Source organism: Syngnathus acus, chromosome 23 (assembly GCF_901709675.1).
Source record: "Syngnathus acus chromosome 23, fSynAcu1.2, whole genome shotgun sequence".
Taxonomy (NCBI): Eukaryota; Metazoa; Chordata; class Actinopteri; order Syngnathiformes; family Syngnathidae; genus Syngnathus; species Syngnathus acus.
This window is the reverse complement of record NC_051107.1, coordinates 508420-525825: the sequence shown is the minus strand read 5'-3', so window position 1 is coordinate 525825 and position 17406 is coordinate 508420. Positions and strand designations below refer to the sequence as shown.

The following is a 17406-nucleotide window of genomic DNA, read 5'->3' as shown; positions in this document are numbered from 1 at the left end:
ACAATGTTCCAAAGTTCACAGAATTACATTATTATTATTTTTTTTTTTAAACTTAAGATTTAAAAAGTCCTTATTTCATCCACTTGATTTGTCACAATTAGATTTTGGCCAAAGTTTAATTTTTCATCAGTTCCAACTCAAAAAGCACAAGTCGAACTAACTCGTAGTAGCATAGAACCATTTTGAGCACTCAGTCATCATCCTTTCACTTCCAATGAGGTGGCCCTCTGCAACAGCTGGAGCATTATGGGATAGATTGGTGCAAACTCCTTCCCCTGCCGAGCCCTTACGGACAGGACATACGCCTCCAACGTGCCCCTGTTGAAAAATACAAATGATCAACTTACATCTGGAAATTATTTTACTCAGTGCAAAATTGATAGATTTGTTTTTAATTTTTTTACAGAGGATAGCTGTAAAATCACAATGAGATCAGAATAATTTTATTAGGTTGCGAGTTAAAAGTCTTTTGTAGCGTATTTGTCTCGGGTGTTCATCATAGTACAAAAAAAAACATTCATTGATTACCTGATGAGCGTGAGACGGTCTCTCTCTGACGGATGGTCATCCATCCATTGGGAGTAACAAGTGACCGACCACTCAGCTCTCTGAGGGGACAAACGTACATCAACTAAAATCTTCTTAAAAAAAAAAAAAAAGCATTTTTGATAAATGTGTGTAATTGGTACAGACCTGGTAAGGTGACTTGAGCTCTGACGGAGCCCTAGCGAAGAGGAAGTGAAGCACAGTGCTGTAAGGAATCAGGTCACCCACAGCCGGACTCTTGACTATCAGGTTACTTGTCTGAAACAGCAGTGGCCTGAAAGATAGCATCAACAGTAATGTAGAGTAACATTAACAATGTTGATTGGAAGTATTGTTATGTGTCTGACTTCATAATGTGTCTGACTTCATAATGTGTCTGACTTCATAAGATGTGTCTGACTTCATAAGACCAAGTCGGGTTGTTGTGATGCGTCTAGTGTGTTCGTAGAGTGCCCAGTGCATGTCACTTCTCACTGTCAACCCTCACCGCTGGCTAGCAGTATGCGAATGGGAGAGCCGAGTGCATAAGTCTCTCCCTGCCAGTACATAGCCTCTCTAACAGCAAGCCCTATGTAGTGCCTCCACGCGGCGACACATGGTAACTGGGTACAACACGGACCCAGGCTAAACTACAAGGGACTCGGAGGAGGTTTGGCCCCTAGACGTGCGGCACGCAGGCCCACCGGTGTGTGGACACGCCCTGGTGCCCACGAACCAGCACCCAACTATGGGTTAAATAGTACCACTGCCTAGTGGGCTCCTCGGGAGAGGAATGGGCTAAAGGAGTCAATCCCTACAGAAAATCAATTTCCCCTTGGGTTGGTGTCAGGAAGGGCATCCGACTGTAAAACGTTTTTGCTCCAAAATATTCTCAGTATGGCTAGACAAACACAGGAGAGGCGGGGTACAGCCTTAAGTACTCCGTGGGCATTTTCATCAGCCTACGACAAAAAGAATGATGGAGAAGGAGGCCAAACCGCAGGTAGATTATATGACGGCCCGATGGACTGCGGGGAGGCCTGAACTGGCAGAGGGGCAGGAGGCACGTGTTAGGGTGGCTACATGGAACATCGGTAGCATGTCGTGCCGATCGGGGGAGGTGGTTGAGGCTCTACACAGGAGAAGGGTGGATGTCTGCTGTGTCCAGGAGTCAAGATGGAAGGGTGGAAGTGCAAGGATGCTGGGTGCAATCGGCAGAAGGTACAAGTTCTTCTGGCAAGGCTGCAATGAAGGGACTGGTGGTGTCGGAGTACTTATCGCCGAAAAGTGGATAGATCAAGTGCTAAGCATTAGCAGGGTAAATGAGCGGATCATCTTTGTGAAGTTGATCGTTGGGAAGCGCCTGACAAACGTAATTTCAATCTATGCCGCTCAAGTTGGCAGAAGTCAGGACGAGAAGGATGCGTTCTGGGACAAGGCCATCATGGTGCTGTCAGGGATCCCCCAGAATGAGGTTATAATTCTGGGAGGTGATCTGAATGAACATGAGGGGAGGGAGTCAGATGGCTTTGAGGGGGTACATGGGGAGGGGTACGGCATGCGGAACGCAGAGGGAGAGAGGATCCTGGAGTTCGGCGACGCACTGGAGCTGGTGCTGTGCAACACGCTTTTCAAGAAGGACGAAGCCAAATTAGTAACATACAGTTCGGGTGGCTGCAAGAGCACAATAGATTACATCATGGTCAGAAAGGAGGACCGCGTCCTGGTCAAAGATGCCAAAGCAATCCCCGGAGAAGAGTGTGTGTCTCAGCATCGCCTAGTCATCGGAGACCTAACTCTGCGAATCAAGTAGGTGGGGGCTAAGAAGCATCCTCCCAAGTTGAAGGTGTGGAAGCTACATAGCACAGGGAATAAAAACGAGTTTAGGGAGAAGATTGAGCAAATAGCAGAAGTAGTGGAGGAAATGATGGAGTCGGGTGGTGTGGATGGCAAGTGGCAGGCAATGAAGAAGGCTCTGCTTGAAGCTACAGAGGAGGTTGTGCGGATGGTCAAAGGGTAAAGCAAGACAAAGAGAAACATGGTAGTGGAATGACAGTGTCGAAAGAGCGGTGAATGAGAAGAGGAGGTGCCATAATCTAAAAGGGAGGCAAAGTAGACTTAGACTTAGACTTAGACAGAACTTTATTGTCATTTTGTCAACACTAGGTGTGTACAAAACGAAATTTCGTTGCATACGGCTTTCAGCAATGTAGAGGTATTTCGGCTGGTTAAAAAAAGTGACATTCTATATAAAAATATGAGATAAGATAATTATAAAGTACAAAGTGCAGCAGTGATAAAGTATGTGAACAGTGCAGGAGACAAAAACAGTATTTACAAGTGTGCAGAGGAATGCTACGTTTGAATGTTCAGCAGTCTGACGACAGCAGGGAAAAAACTATTGCAGAACCTGGTGGACCTGCAGCGGATGCTGCGAAACCTCTTCCCAGAGGGCAGCAGGGAGAACAGACCATGGTGGGGGTGTGATGGGTCACTGATAATATTTCGGGCTCGGGACACGCAGCGCTGGGATGACAAGTCCTGAATGGAGGGAAGAGGAGCCCCGATGATCCTCTCTGCTGTCCTCACCACTCTCCTCAGGTTCTTCCAATCGGAGGCGCTGCAACCTCCACACCACACCGAGAGACAGCTTGTCAGAATGCTCTCTATGGTGCTTCGGTAGAACGTCCTCATGATGGGTGGGGGCAGGTGGGCTCTCCTCATCCTCCGCAGGAAGTACAAGCGCTTCTGTGCCCTCTTGACCAGTGTTGTGGTGTTCACAGTCCAGGTGAGGTCGTCTGTGATGTGGACTCCCAGGAATTTAGTGCTGCTGACCACCTCCACAGCTGAGCTGTTGATGATCAGTGGAGCGTGGTGAGGCTGGTTCTTCCTGAAGTCGACGATGATCTCCTTCGTCTTCTCCACATTCAGGATCAGGCTATTTTCTCTGCACCAGCCCACCAACTGCTCCACCTCCTCTCTGTAGTCCAGGTCGTTGTTGTCCCTGATGAGGCCCACCACCGTTGTGTCGTCTGCAAACTTCACGATGTGATTGGTGGTGAACCTGGGGGCGCAGTCGTGTGTCATCAGGGTGAACAGCAGGGGGCTCAGGACGCAGCCCTGAGGGGAGCCTGTGCTGAGGGTGATGACATCGGAGGTGTTCTGTCCGACCCGGACTGACTGAGGTCTGTTGGTGAGGAAGTCTAGCAGCCAGTTCCGAAGGGGGGTGCTGAAGCCCAGGTGTTCCAGTTTTTCCACCAGATGTTGTGGAATGATGGTATTAAACGCTGAGCTGAAGTCCAGGAACAGCAACCGCACGTGGGTGTTCCTCTCCTCCAGGTGAGCCAGGCTCAGGTGAAGAACGGAGGAGATGGCATCCTCAGTGGAGCGGTTCTGCCGGTAGGCAAACTGGAACGGATCGAATGTTGGGGGGAGTCTGGAGACGATGTGATCTTTGAGCAGCCTTTCGAAGCTGAGGCAAAGAGGGCGTCACGGACAGCAGTGTGGGAGGCCCAAGAGACCAAGACGAAATAATTTGCAAGTGAATTGGAGAGTGAGAGAGGACAAAAGAGCTTCTTCAAGATAGCGAAGCAAATGGTTAAGGAGAGACGTGATGTGACCGGTGCAAACTGCGTGAAGGATGAGGATGGCAACATCGTGACAGACAACAGAGGAGTGAAGGAAGTATGGCGAAGGTACATGGAGAAGCTGCTGAATTTGGAGAATGACTGGGATGGAGAGGTGGGATGCGATGAAGTGGAGGGTGAATGTTGCCCGATCACACGAACAGAAGTGGGGAAAGCCATGAAGGCCATGAAGGATGGAAAGGCAACTGGACCATCTGGAGTGGTGGCAGAGATGCTAAAGGCAGCGGGAGACGTCGGTGTGCAGTGGATGACTGACCTGTGTAACAGTGTCATCGCTGAGGGGCACATTCCGGAGGACTGGACAAAAAGTGTCCTGGTGCCTCTATTCAAAGGGAAGGGGGACCCACTCGCATGCGGGTCATACAGGGCAATAAAGTTGCTGGAGCATGGAATGAAGCTGTTAGAGAGGGTGTTGGAAAGGAGGGTCAGGTCACGGGTAGAGGTGGACGAGATGCAGTATGGCTTCATGCCTGGTAAAGGTACAACAGACGCAATTTTTGTCACCCGACAGATGCAAGAGAAACACCAGGAGAAGAGGAAGAGGTTGTACTTCGCTTTTGTTGACCTGGAAAAAGCGTTCGACAGGGTGCCAAGGGAGGTGGTGAGGTGGGCCCTAAGAAAGTCGGGCGTGGAAGAGGGACTGGTTAAGGCTGTGATGGCTCTCTACTGCAGAGCATGCACAGCTGTTAGAACAGGAGTTGGCGACAGTAATGGGTTTGAAGTAAGGGTAGGGGTGCACCAGGGATCAGTGCTTAGCCCATTACTGTTTGCTATCGTGATGGATGTGGTATCGAGGGAAGTGAGGGGTGGACTACCATGGGAGCTGCTCTACGCGGATGACCTGGTATTGATGGCTCACAGTCGAGAAGACCTAGCTAGGAAGCTAGCGGCCTGGAATTCATGCCTGGAAGTGAAAGGAATGAAGGTGAATGCGGCAAAATCAAAGGTCATGGTCTGTGGTGCTGGCATGGGAGTGATACCGCAGTCAGGAGTATGGCCATGTGGAGTTTGCGGGAAGGGAGTGCAAGCTAACTCTATCCGGTGCAAGGGTTGTCAGAGATGGGTACACCGGAGATGCAGCGGAGTAAAAGGCAGCCTACTAGCTGCAAGTGAGACCTTCCAATGCAAGCGGTGCAGGGGAGAAGTCGCCCAAGCAGACCCAGCTGAGCAAGAGGGGCTCGTAGTAGATGGGGAGATGTACGAGGTGGTGGACAGCTTCTGCTACCTTGGAGACATGCTTAACGCTGATGGGGGGGTGGACCTAGCAGTGACCAACAAGGGTGAGAAGCGGGTGGAAGAAATTCAGGGAACTCATGCCCCATCTAAGGCCAAGTGTACTCAGCCTGCGTCAGAAGTGGTTTGACGTACGGAAGTGAGGCATGGGCCCTGAAAACAGAACATGAAGACAAACTAAACAGAGCAGAAATGAGGATGATCAGATGGATGTGTGGGGTGTCAATGAGGGAAGAAAAGACCAGTGCGGAGCTGGGAAAGAAGATGGGACTGGAGGCCATAGTGGATGTGGTGAGGAGAGGCAGACTGCGATGGTACGGACATGTAGTGAGGAAGGACGAGAACGACTGGGTGAAGAAAGTCATGTCGTATAACGTAGAGGGAACAAGACCCAGCGGCCGGCCTAAAAAGACCTGGCAGACGACCGTGGCAGCCGACATGAAGGCACTCGGCATCAACCACGAGATGGCCATGGACCGTTCCCGGTGGAAGAAAGCCATATCGAGAATCCAGTCCAACCCAGCGGCGCCTGGAAAGCGGACTTTAAACCAATGATGACGATGATGTTATGCTTTGCCCGTAACAGTCTGTTATTGTGGTTAGCAGCCTATTTCTGCTCACGTTATCAATATTGGCCATAATTGCACATCAAACGTCAAAGTTAGCTAAATGTCAGCATTAGCATGCAGCTCGTAAGGAGCATGTTGAGTATTCAAATACTCTGTTTTTAACATGAGCTTGAATGAGATTGGTTAATTTTCAACACAGCCAAATCCTACTAGGAACAGGGTGCATACTTGTGCAAACATTAACTGCCTTGTCAGCATATTGTAACAAATTAATTTACTCTTGTTTTGAGATACATTTGAATATAACTTGTTTAAACGTGTCACGTGCTAACGTATCGCTTTTTAAATTCTTTATATGATCAGCAAGTCGTAACAAATTAATGTACTCTCGTTTTGTGCTACATTTGAAGTTAACTTGTCTAAACGTGCCACGTGCTAATGTATCGCTTTTTAAATTCTTTATATGATTGGCAATTTTGACAAAGTCGCTCAGCTTTTCCTCAATGTCAAGTTAAAGAGTCAAAGACATACCTAAAGGATCGGAGCACTCTATAAGGTTTCCCCAAATCCGACACTCGTCTGCATAGCGGAGCCACAGCCATCTCCATCTTGGAAAAGACAAGTACAATTACTCCAAATAACGCAAGTGTACAGTCAACTAAAAACATTCTTTTAAGACCAAACTTGTGCAAAGTCAGCAGCCAGACGCATCTTCCCGCCTTCGCCCAGTGGACGCAACAAGCTGGCGTGCCGAACGAACAGCTCGATCGCTCTCTGAGCTATGGACTCGGTGCTTTCGTAGATGAAGTCTGTACACTCGAAGTGTCGGAAGTAGTCAGTCATGACTCTGGAGATAAACCCCTGCAACTCTTTCATGTAGAGGGAGCAGACAACGTCAGGCTTATCAGGACTGGGCAGCTTGCTGCAACACACACACAAAATACTCTATAAATATTATATATGATGAATATGTACTATAGACTGCAACACACACAAAATATACTCTATAAATATTATATACAGTGATCCCTCACTACTTCGCGTTTCGTTTATCGCGGCTTCACTACATTGCGGATTTTTTTTTCCAAATTAAAAAAACATTTGAAAGTCAAAATAAAACTTCTAAATTGAGGAAACGTGTCTAACCTTTAGGACAATGTAGTATCGCTCCAAATGTTCGTTTAGATTCCTTTAGAAGTCCGTTTTCGCGTGTTAGCACGATCGCGAATAAGCATCTTTCCGCTAACTCGTTAGCCTGCCCAGTACTTCTTGTTGGTGACCGTACTTCGCGGATTTCACTTATTGCGGGTGGTTTTTGGAGCCAATTATCCGCGATAAACGAGGGATTACTGTATGTTGGAGCCTATTTAATTTCTTATGTTGATTGTATTAATATCATTATTATTTGTGGTCTGGCCTATGAATTATTTCTGTTTTATATGTGAAGCCAGATAGTGCCAGTGCCAGTCAGGTCTCCTCCTCCTTTGCAGCCACCTTCTACCTATAATGAGGGAGTTAGGACAGGTGTGGGGTTTTTTTTGGGGTGGGGGGGGGGGGTCCTTGGTTTTGAAGGAGTGTGATACCGTTTTTTTCAACCACTAAAATCATTACTAGGTTATGTTTTATTGTTTTATTTTTCTTGTATTAAAGTCAACCCGGAGATTTATGTTTAATGTAAATAAATACCTTTGTTAGATTGAAGAACTATCTCCGCGAGTGCTTTTTGGTTTAGTGGGTTTAAGACCTCCTCCTTACAAGCAACTCTTATTTTTGTGGTGACAATTTTTGGAATACAAGAGTAGCCATAACACTGTATAATGAATATGTACTGTAGTCTTCAAGGAAATAACTGACCCTGAGAAGTCCTCATGGTGTAGCGTGATAATGATTGCCTCGATAGAATCACTGACTGACTGCAAGAGCGGCTGCACTGCATTGCTCATCAGGGCCAGCACTTCCTGAAATCCAAAAAAATAAAAACCAATGTGACTGCATGCACGCACATACAGTGGTAACATTAAATTACAATGCAAACTGGAGTCCAACTAAAAATTTTGTTGAAGAAAATCTTGTCTGCGGCATCATTTATCTCTATCTAGTTGAGCTTGATTGTTCACCTCCAAAGACAAAGAGAGCGCCTCTACGGGAGCTGTCAGACATGACCCCAATCCAGAAATTATCTGAGAAAAGAAAACAAAACGGTTACTTTCAACAAGATATATAGGCCAACCATCACTGAATTTCAGAATCTTTATCAAACCTTGGCAACGGCCTGCTGCAGACGGTAGAGTGAGTTGACTACTGCAGTGTTCCTCCTTTGGCCTTCAGATAATGGACCAATCACCTGACTGGCATCACTCTGAGTACACAACTATACAACCAAAAGAAAATTAGTTTCAAAACTGTTCCATACTGGTGCTGCATATATAAAAGAGTTTTTTATTTTTATTTTTGGGGCTGTAAGGCATTGCATCAAGGCACATTAAGGGATAACAGACCAGTACAGCAAATGCGTAAACCTTCATTCAACTTTAACACATCATTCATTCATAATGCGCACCATTGATTTTTGAGAAAATTCAAAAGATTTTAAGTGCGCCTTAAAATCTGGGAAATATATGGTGAACGTACCAGCTGTTCAGACTTGACACAGAAGAGCTGCACGGTCTTGGCAGCGTTCTTGGCAACAGCAAGAGAAAGGTCTGAATCCATGGATGCAACATTCAGCTCACTGCAAACAATAAAACAAAGACATTTAACATGTTTTCTTAAACTCATTTAACGCTATTTAAAAAGGTAAGAAACATGGTATCTTGCATGGGGGCCATTATTTGAACAAATACAGAGTATTCAGGGAAGTCGCAAGTAATGTGCTGGATTTTTTGCACACTTAAAATCTGTTTCTCAAAATCGACTGTGTGTGCCTTATGTATTCATGTCGAAACGAACTTTAAAGTTTGACTCATTTGCTGTACCGGTTCGTCTCCATTAATGTGTGATAATAAAGTTAAAAGTTAAAGTCCCAATGATCGTCACACACACATCTGGGTGTGGTGAAATTTGCCCTCTGCATTTAACCCATCCCCGTGTGATTTTAATCCATCCCCTGGGGGAGAGGGGAGCAGTGAGCAGCAGCGGTGCTGCGCTCGGGAATCAGTTGGTGATCTAACCCCCCAATTCCAACCCTTAATGCTGAGTGCCAAGCAGGGAGGCAATGGGTCCCATTTTTATAGTCTTTGGTATGACCCGGCCGGGGTTTGAACCCACAACCTTCCAGTCTCAGGGCGGACACTCTACCACTAGGCCACTGAGCTGGTATAATGCGCCTTATAACCCAGTTTGTCCCGTACAGTAATCCCTCGTTTATTGCGGATAGTTGGTTCCATAAACCACCCGCGATAAGTGAAATCCACGAAGTACGGTCACCAAGAAGAAGTACTGGGCAGGCTAACGAGTTAGCAGAAAGATGCTAATTCCCGATCATGCTAACACGCGAAAACGGACTTCTAAAGGAATGTAAACGATTATTTGGAGCAATACTACATTGTACTAAAGATTAGACACGTTTCCTCAATTTAGAAGTTTTATTTTGACTTTTAAATGTTTTTTTAATTTGGAAAAAAAAATCTGCGATGTAGTGAAGCCGCGATAAACGAAACGCGAAGTAGCGAGGGATCACTGTATATGGAAACTTCCCCCCAAAACAAATCATCATTGAGACTTTCCCCTTATGGTCGGAAAAATACGGTACTTGCCTGCTGATGGTCTTGATGATGCTCTCCAACTCATCATTGGAGGGCGGGTTGCGACCACCCATTGGAAACACAAGGTTAATGGGGTCAAAGAGCCGAGAGAGAGATTTGGAGAGGTACGCTGCTTCGTACGGTTGAAGAGAATCCTTCAGGGCTCTTTCTGGACTGCGCACACACAAATAGATAGATTTACAGGTCAAACACAATTTTTCTTCAAATGAAATGCTCACTTGTAGTCCTGTTTTCTTTGAGAGAATAGGTCAAGGCTGTCCGTTTCTGGCTCCAGAGTGGTGTCCATCCCACCGCTGTTGATCAGCGAGCTGTGCAGACTGGCACTATACTGCTGGAGGCGACGCCACAGCTCGTTGTAGAGTCGCAACAACTTTGGATACTCTCCTTCAAACGCTTGCTTCAGAAAAGATGAGGCTGATGTAGAAAAAATAAAGGATGAGGCGCACAATTGACCATGTCATCATTTTTTCACCCAACTCTGTTGCAAATACTTTACAGGTAAAGCAAATTGTTACCTTGAGTTGCTTTGTGAAATTCTTCTCTTAATTTGGTAGTTACATCAGTCCAAAAGGTGTGGAGAATATCCGGCTCACCATCCTGTCATTATATGAAACAAAATTATCATTTTATACTTTGGCTCAATGTGCATTATTCGAGCACTCACAGCAAAAATAAATAGAACTGCTATACATTGGAGTAAAATCCCTTCAAGATAGGCAATTCAATATTTTGTGTTTTTGTTGTCAAACAAAATGCAACAATTCACTTTGATGCTTAACAATGGTGATGACCAAGGTTATAAAAAAATACTGAAACTGAAAAGCATTAATAAAATAAAATAAAACCAAAAATGCTTTAAAAATACTGAAATTAGTTCTTACGTTCATAAAACTAACATTAGCAAACATTTTCATCAAATAATCATACATGAGCCTTCAAAGTTCATTTTAGACTCATTAGATATTTAGATTGGTCTTGCTGTATGTCCGAACAAAACGAGAAAGGTCAACTCATCGTTTGATATTCGTATTTTTTTTACACAATATCTAATTAACTTTTCTCCTTCATCTTGCACTTGACAAATACTCTGTATTGCAAAACTAAAATTAATGCTAAAACTAATAAAAACAGGCATGAGGCATTTAAAAAATAAAACTAAATAAAACTAAACAAAAAGAGTACTACAATGAAAAATCCTAAACTATTACTATTACTCACCTTAATAATCTCATCAATAAAACACTTATGAGTAACAGGGTCTCTTTTCTTCATTAAGACCTTCTGAAGATGCTGCACCTGGAAAAAAAATTATGCAGAATTGCTGAAAATCATTTTTTTCATATTATCTCCTATTCTTCACTTTCTCACTTGTTTGCAGGCAGCACATATCTGGTCCATTAGTTTCTCCAGGTTTGTCCAAAGAGCAGCGCGGAAAGCTGCTGTGCTGCCTGGAGTTGGAAGAACTGCTCTTCCAGGGGCACCTGAATGGAAGATATTCCGGTGGCCACACTTTAAATTTGTGCAAAGAATTTGATTGGATTTATATTTACAGTTCTGGCCACATTTTTCTAAATACAGCACAGTCACACAATGGTTGTGCAAATACAAAGAAGAAAGAGGCCCTAGAGAATTATAACAGCATATTATATTTTGTGTTTCTTGCTTTCGGCAAGGATCTCTGCCTCCAACCATGAACATCTTACTCAACCATTTTGTGTGTTTTGAGTTGTTTACCTCTGGGGTTGGATGGCTGTGTCAGGCCCTTAATGTCCAGAGCACTGATGATGCTGTCCCGTATGCTTGTCTGGTAAGCCCCCACAACAGAGCTGATGGTCTCCCTCAGACTACCAAGGTTGTAAAAGACCTGCAAGGCGGTGCCAACCTGCGTAGGATTCTGACACACACAGAGAGAAAATAATGAAGCAACTCCATTTGCAGAGTATCCAAAACTCGCATTAGAAATATGATGTTTTGCCACTTTGTGTGTGTATGTGTGTGTGTGTGTGTGTGCGCGTGACTTCCTACCTGAATTTCTGTGCCCTGGTCCAATAATCGCTTGGCCTGGTTTTCCACCTCCAGCCTTGCTCTACTGATCAGTACCAGGTCATTCTCAATCACCTCAATGCCGCTCAAATCGACTCCTTGTGACAGATAATCTGGTGTATTTGCAAGGGAAAAGAAAGAGAAAGGAAAAACAATTTAATGTTTTAATGAATTCCACATGTGGCAGTGTGACTATGGAATGAGCGCAAAAATGCCATATCTGAAATGAATGAAACATTAACGTTTTTTTCCCCCACAAATTCTAATCTCAGGCCACCTCAACAACTCAGATCACAATACCAATGGCCACTATGACTTTAACTGAAGGTCCACGAGAGCGTTCTCTTCTGAAGTAATTACTGTCAACCCCAAGAAATTAGATGAGAGGGAAATTCAGACTCTGATTAGAGAATTCTAATTTACATCTCTCACAAGAATACAGCATCCAGTTCAACTCTAGATAATCTTTAGCATGCAGCACACAACCATTTCATTAATACATTTATTTCCTCTTACAAACTTTGTTTTTTAAATGAGACATGGAGCAATAAAAACACAGCTAATATCCGCCCGAATACAGATCCGGGCAAAATCGGAGTTGTTGCTCTGCTGTACCATTTTTTATTTTTTTTTTACAGAGGTGAGAACACTGGGCGGTAACCCCTGGTACAACTCTAACGTGGATCAATTCCTGTTTCAAGAACAGGTCGTACTTTGTTGAAATTGGTAATCGCGTCTCAGACCAAATGATTACGACCTTCGGGGTTCCTCAGGGGTCAATCCCGGAACCCTTTTGTTCATGCTGTACAAGCTTCCATTCACAGCTGTAAAGTGTCCAACCACAACTCTGCAGATGATACACAGATACTACATCTAAATGATGACGCTACTGTACGTGTTTGCACAGTGCTGGTTACACATGGTCTGCTCACTGGGCTCTTTAAACGAGCTACAAGACAGCTGCAGTACATCCAGAGTGTTCCTGTAACAGAACTAAGAGGCTTCACTGTATATTTGAGTTGGGCAAAACAATGTCCTGACCTAGTTCGTTGAGACTGTGAGCAGCCTTCGTTATCTCCCGACTGCCACCCTGAAGCTGAACCTGAAGCCTCTTGCTTAAGTGCAAGATACGAATAATTCTTCGCAGAAGGTCACAGGCCACCTGGACAGTGAGGGGATAGCAGAAACGAGTGATGGAGTTAAGGTACTGCTTTGAATATCACTCATACCAATGACAAATGTAAAGAAAGAAAATTGTGAAAAATAAAGAAATATACAGGCCTTACCTGTAATCTGCTCAGCTGAGTGATCCTGGCCACGATCTTGTTGTACGGGTCAACTATTTTCGTTCTTATCCTGAAAATACATCAGGAGAAAATAAGGACACGCTTTATTATCACAGTGTAACACACCAGGCCAGGTAAACTTTACTTTTTAACCATATTTTTTAACATGAAAAATAAAAGAGCATTTTATATCTAACAAATTGAATTCTGAATAATCTTACAGTTTTACACTTATCAATATCTGTTTGACAGGAAACATAAAAGCATCCAATGATAATTGCGTCAGTCTGGAAAAGAACATGACGACAGTTAGGGGCCACAATGTTTACCTGTCAACAGCTGCCTGTAGTGCACTGATCCTCGTCTGCATCATCTGGAGGACCCCTGAAGACAAAGGTTTTTTTTTCAGTAAAACTTTGCAATGATCATATTTTTTCATGTTACCTTTGTGTTATAAAAGATAGTAGTACCTTCAAGAGATTCTATCCCAGTTGCCTGAGCCAGTAAGTCTTCATGTCTGGCTACTACCTGGAATGCAAAGAAAAACATATTACATACTGTTGTTTATTATAAAACTACATATAGTCTATAAGAGACCAATCAGATTGTGCTGGTGTCATCTCTACAGTTCGAGTGTCTGACACACACAAAAAAAACACCCAATTCAGAAAATTAAAATATCGGTGCTTTGTTACTGTGGTGGAATTGACCATTCCAACCAGAATATCAAAACTCGATATACAGTAATCCCTTGTTTATCGCGGATAATTGGTTCCAAAAACCACCCGCGATAAGTGAAATCCGTGAAGTACGGTCACCAACAAGTACTGGGCAGGCTAACGAGTTAGCGGAAAGATGCTAATTCTCGATCGTGCGAAAACGGACTTCTAATGGAATGTAAACGAACATTTGGAGCAATACTACACTGCCCTAAAGGTTAGACACGTTTCCTCAATTTAGAAGTTTTATTTTGACTTTTAAATGTTTTTTTAATTTGGAAAAAAATCCGCGATGCAGTGAAGCCGCGATAAACGAAACGCGAAGTAGCGAGGGATCACTGTATTTTCTTTCATCTCTAGGTAAAACTTGAAAATGGACTGCAAACGTCAGCCGCAATTCGGTGACTTGAAGGTTGTGTGTGTGTGTGTGTGTGTGTGTGTGTGTGTGTGTGTGTGTGTGTGTGTGTGTGTGTGTGTGTGTGTGTGTGTGTGTGTGTGTGTGTGTGTGTGTGTGTGTGTGCGTGTGTGTGTGTGTGGCGTTCCTGCCTGGCTGTGCAGCTCTTTATCAAGTTGACTGATTCCTTGTGCCAGCTTCGCCAGCTGTTCAGCGATGACACCATGGTGGATCGCTTGAGCTGCATAAACCTTCACATCGAAATCCCCAGACAAGAAATCTGCGTAGAACTCTACAAATTCAGAAACATAATTCATTTTACGCAAAATACCCCATATTTTTTCAAATTACGTTATTATTTATTATTTCATTTATTTTACCGTCTTTTAACGACAAATTTATGGACGCATCTTTGCCGCGAGACAAGTTATCCATGTTGACTTCCGTAAACGACCCAAGGTAGTCGGGATTCTTCTTCGGCGTGTTATTTTCTTCTTCGTGGCAGCCATAGACACAATATATAGTAGAAACAGCCATAGGTACAATACAAGCTTGCGCCTTGCGATGGTTCAGCCCTCTGCCACGGTACATCAGTCTGTCTGCCATATTGAATGTGGCAAATCCACCCTTCGACTGGAACATAAATGGGTCATTTCCATAAAGCGGCTTTCTACAAAGTGCAAGTCTCGTTGGATCATCTAAACATATATATAAAATCTAAACCCAGAAAATGTCAATATTTATTATGGTAACATTACATTAATTGTTAGCTATACACTAATATCTCTAACATACTATATCCTACCAGTAAATGTTTGTATTTGTCCTCCAGATCAATTATAGTAGTCAGTCAGTGGTGGTGAGTCTGTCCTGGTGTTTCTTTTTTTCACATCATTATACTTAGTTTTCTGCCATTTCTTGGATTCTGATTCCTATTCGGTATCTCAATTGGTCTTTTTGAAATTACTTTTAATTGCATTTGTACTCATAAATTTATAAACCAGACTGCTTCACTTCACTTGTACCAGTAGTGCCCATCTCTAACATATATCCTTCCAGTAAATATTTGCATTTGTCCTCTACAGTGTTGATGAGCAGAACAGCAAGATCAACATTTACTTTTAAAGTACTTTATAACATAATCTGATATAGACTTTCAATTTATAAAGATTACATTATAAGAATTTACATAAAATTATACAGAGTAAGAAGTGTTTTGTAATATAGCATTTGAAAATAATAAAGAAAAAAATCTCACGATACTCTATTGAGCGTAACTGACAAACAATTTTTTGAATTTGTTAAATCAGCCCAAGTAAATGAATTCATTATCTTGTACTAGCTTCTGTGACTTTTTCCCGAGAAAACAAGACATTTCAAACAGAAAACTGTTCTAGGCGTCTCAGTCAGACAACATAAAAAAGGATTCTTAAGGGGTTCAGTTGGTTTTCTTTATATGTGGAATATGTATGGAGCGCAGTCTCACCTCTAAACCGAAAGTACCTCAAGATAACGTTTCTCAATAATTGCTGGTATTCAAACACTGACATTTCAGAATACACACAAGTGTAGGAAAATTAACTGTACGAAATGGGATTACATTGACATTTTTTCATTCTCACAGAACAAAATGAACAACCCTGCAATTGCTTGGCGATCTGTCCAGTCAAACCTGTCTTTTTCACTTTCACAGTATAAAACAGGTTTAAATCTTTCTCAAATACAAGTGACCCCCAAAGTAATCTATGATAGTACTATATATTTTGTCCACCCGTGTACATGTTTTGGGATAGCTCATATAGAGTGGACAATGGCTATATTGCCCCATTGTTTCCAAGATACTCCTCACTTAAAATGTTGGGGCTCTTCTTGAGTCCGATACCAAGTACCGTAATTTTCGGACTATAAGTCGTGTTTTTTTTCATAGTTTGGGTGGGGGGGCGACTTATAATAAGGAGCGACTTATGTGTTTTTTTTCAAAAATGTTCGAAAAAAAAAAAAAAAAGTGAAACCGCGATGAACGAACCGCGATGAATGAAGCAAGGGATTACTGTAATTTGAATTTCAAGTGACGTCAGCAGCGCGACGCGGCGGTTGTTTACATAAAGAACAAAGATTGATCACGGGATGACGAAGGACCCCACGTACTACCGGCATCATTAGCGGCTTTGTTTCTAAGTGACACGGAGGACGAAGAGTTTGAAGGATTTGGAGTGACACAGAAGGTTTGAAAAACTATTATGGCTTTTACCCACGCCCGGTCCTACTCTACCGAGCTCTCTTTCACCTCCGTGGATTGAAGTCGGGGGCCGGCGCTCAGCTGGGTGGCTGTCCAGGCACGGTGGATGGGGCTCGGACATGGCTCTTACGCACGCCCGGTCCTACTCTACGAAGCTCTCTTTCACCTCCGTGGATGGAAGTCGCGGGCCGGCGCTCGGCCGGGTGGCTGTCCGGGGACGGTGGATGGGGCTCGGTCATGGCTTTTACGCACGCCCGGTCCTATTCTATGGATCTCTCTTCCACCTCTGTGGCTGGAAGTCCACGCCGCCACACGCCTGGAAGTTTGTTTTGTTAAATAAAGAGCCGTTTACCAAACCCACGTCTTTCCTTGTACTTTGTTAAGGCTACAATCTAGTTATATACTAGATCTGTGGAATAACGACGAGGCTGACGTCAGGGCTCACGCGCGGCGTTGTTGACAAAGGACGAGGAATTTGATCGATGGCTTTAATGATTTAGAGTGCACAGATGGTTTGATAATACTATTGCTTATATAATAGTTATTTGATATCTAATTTATATATCGTTATATGGGCCTGTGGAATATTTTGAAGTGCAAGCGCCGTCAGCTGCGCACACCCATTGTTGACAAAGGACGATCGATGGATTTAATGATTTGGAGTGACACAGATGGTTTGATAACATTATTGCTTATATAATAGTTATTTGATATCTAATTTATATATCGTTATATGGGCCTGTGGAATATTTTGAAGTGCAAGCGCAGTCAACGGCGCGCACGCATTGTTGACAAAGGACGATCGATGGATTTAATGAATTGGAGTGACACAGATGGTTTTATTAACGTGTTATTTATGTAATAGTTTTTTTTAAATAACTGAGTGTTACGTCAGGGCCGTTCTCGGCTCTTCGTTTGTGTTTATGTCACGTTAGCATACCTATCGTTTAGCCTGTTGTTGCTCGTTCATGACTGTTCTTGGTGTTG

The 17406-nt window shown here is 43.6% G+C and overlaps 1 protein-coding gene across 3 annotated transcripts; it reads right to left on the bottom strand.

Annotated features, from left to right (window-relative positions):
• Positions 1-49: 49 nt before the first annotated feature.
• On the bottom strand, positions 50-14692 carry cog5 (component of oligomeric golgi complex 5). 3 transcript variants are annotated; one of them, XM_037242564.1, is made up of 22 exons: positions 14561-14692; positions 14333-14472; positions 13538-13595; positions 13397-13451; positions 13068-13137; positions 12823-12943; positions 11764-11894; positions 11473-11632; positions 11107-11219; positions 10957-11034; positions 10254-10335; positions 9957-10152; positions 9730-9891; positions 8606-8705; positions 8235-8345; positions 8092-8154; positions 7829-7932; positions 6659-6896; positions 6506-6582; positions 694-820; positions 529-641; positions 50-318 (listed from the first exon to the last, which is right to left on the bottom strand). In XM_037242564.1, exons 1-22 carry the CDS (start codon positions 14613-14615, stop codon positions 198-200), a joined length of 2475 nt encoding a protein of 824 aa, XP_037098459.1. In that variant the 5' UTR covers positions 14616-14692; the 3' UTR covers positions 50-197. The 3 variants fall into 3 exon arrangements, with proteins under 3 accessions (XP_037098459.1, XP_037098461.1, XP_037098460.1); XM_037242566.1 differs by having other exon boundaries at positions 529-608; XM_037242565.1 differs by having other exon boundaries at positions 14333-14460; positions 14561-14675.
• Between the last annotated feature and the right edge of the window lie 2714 nt (positions 14693-17406).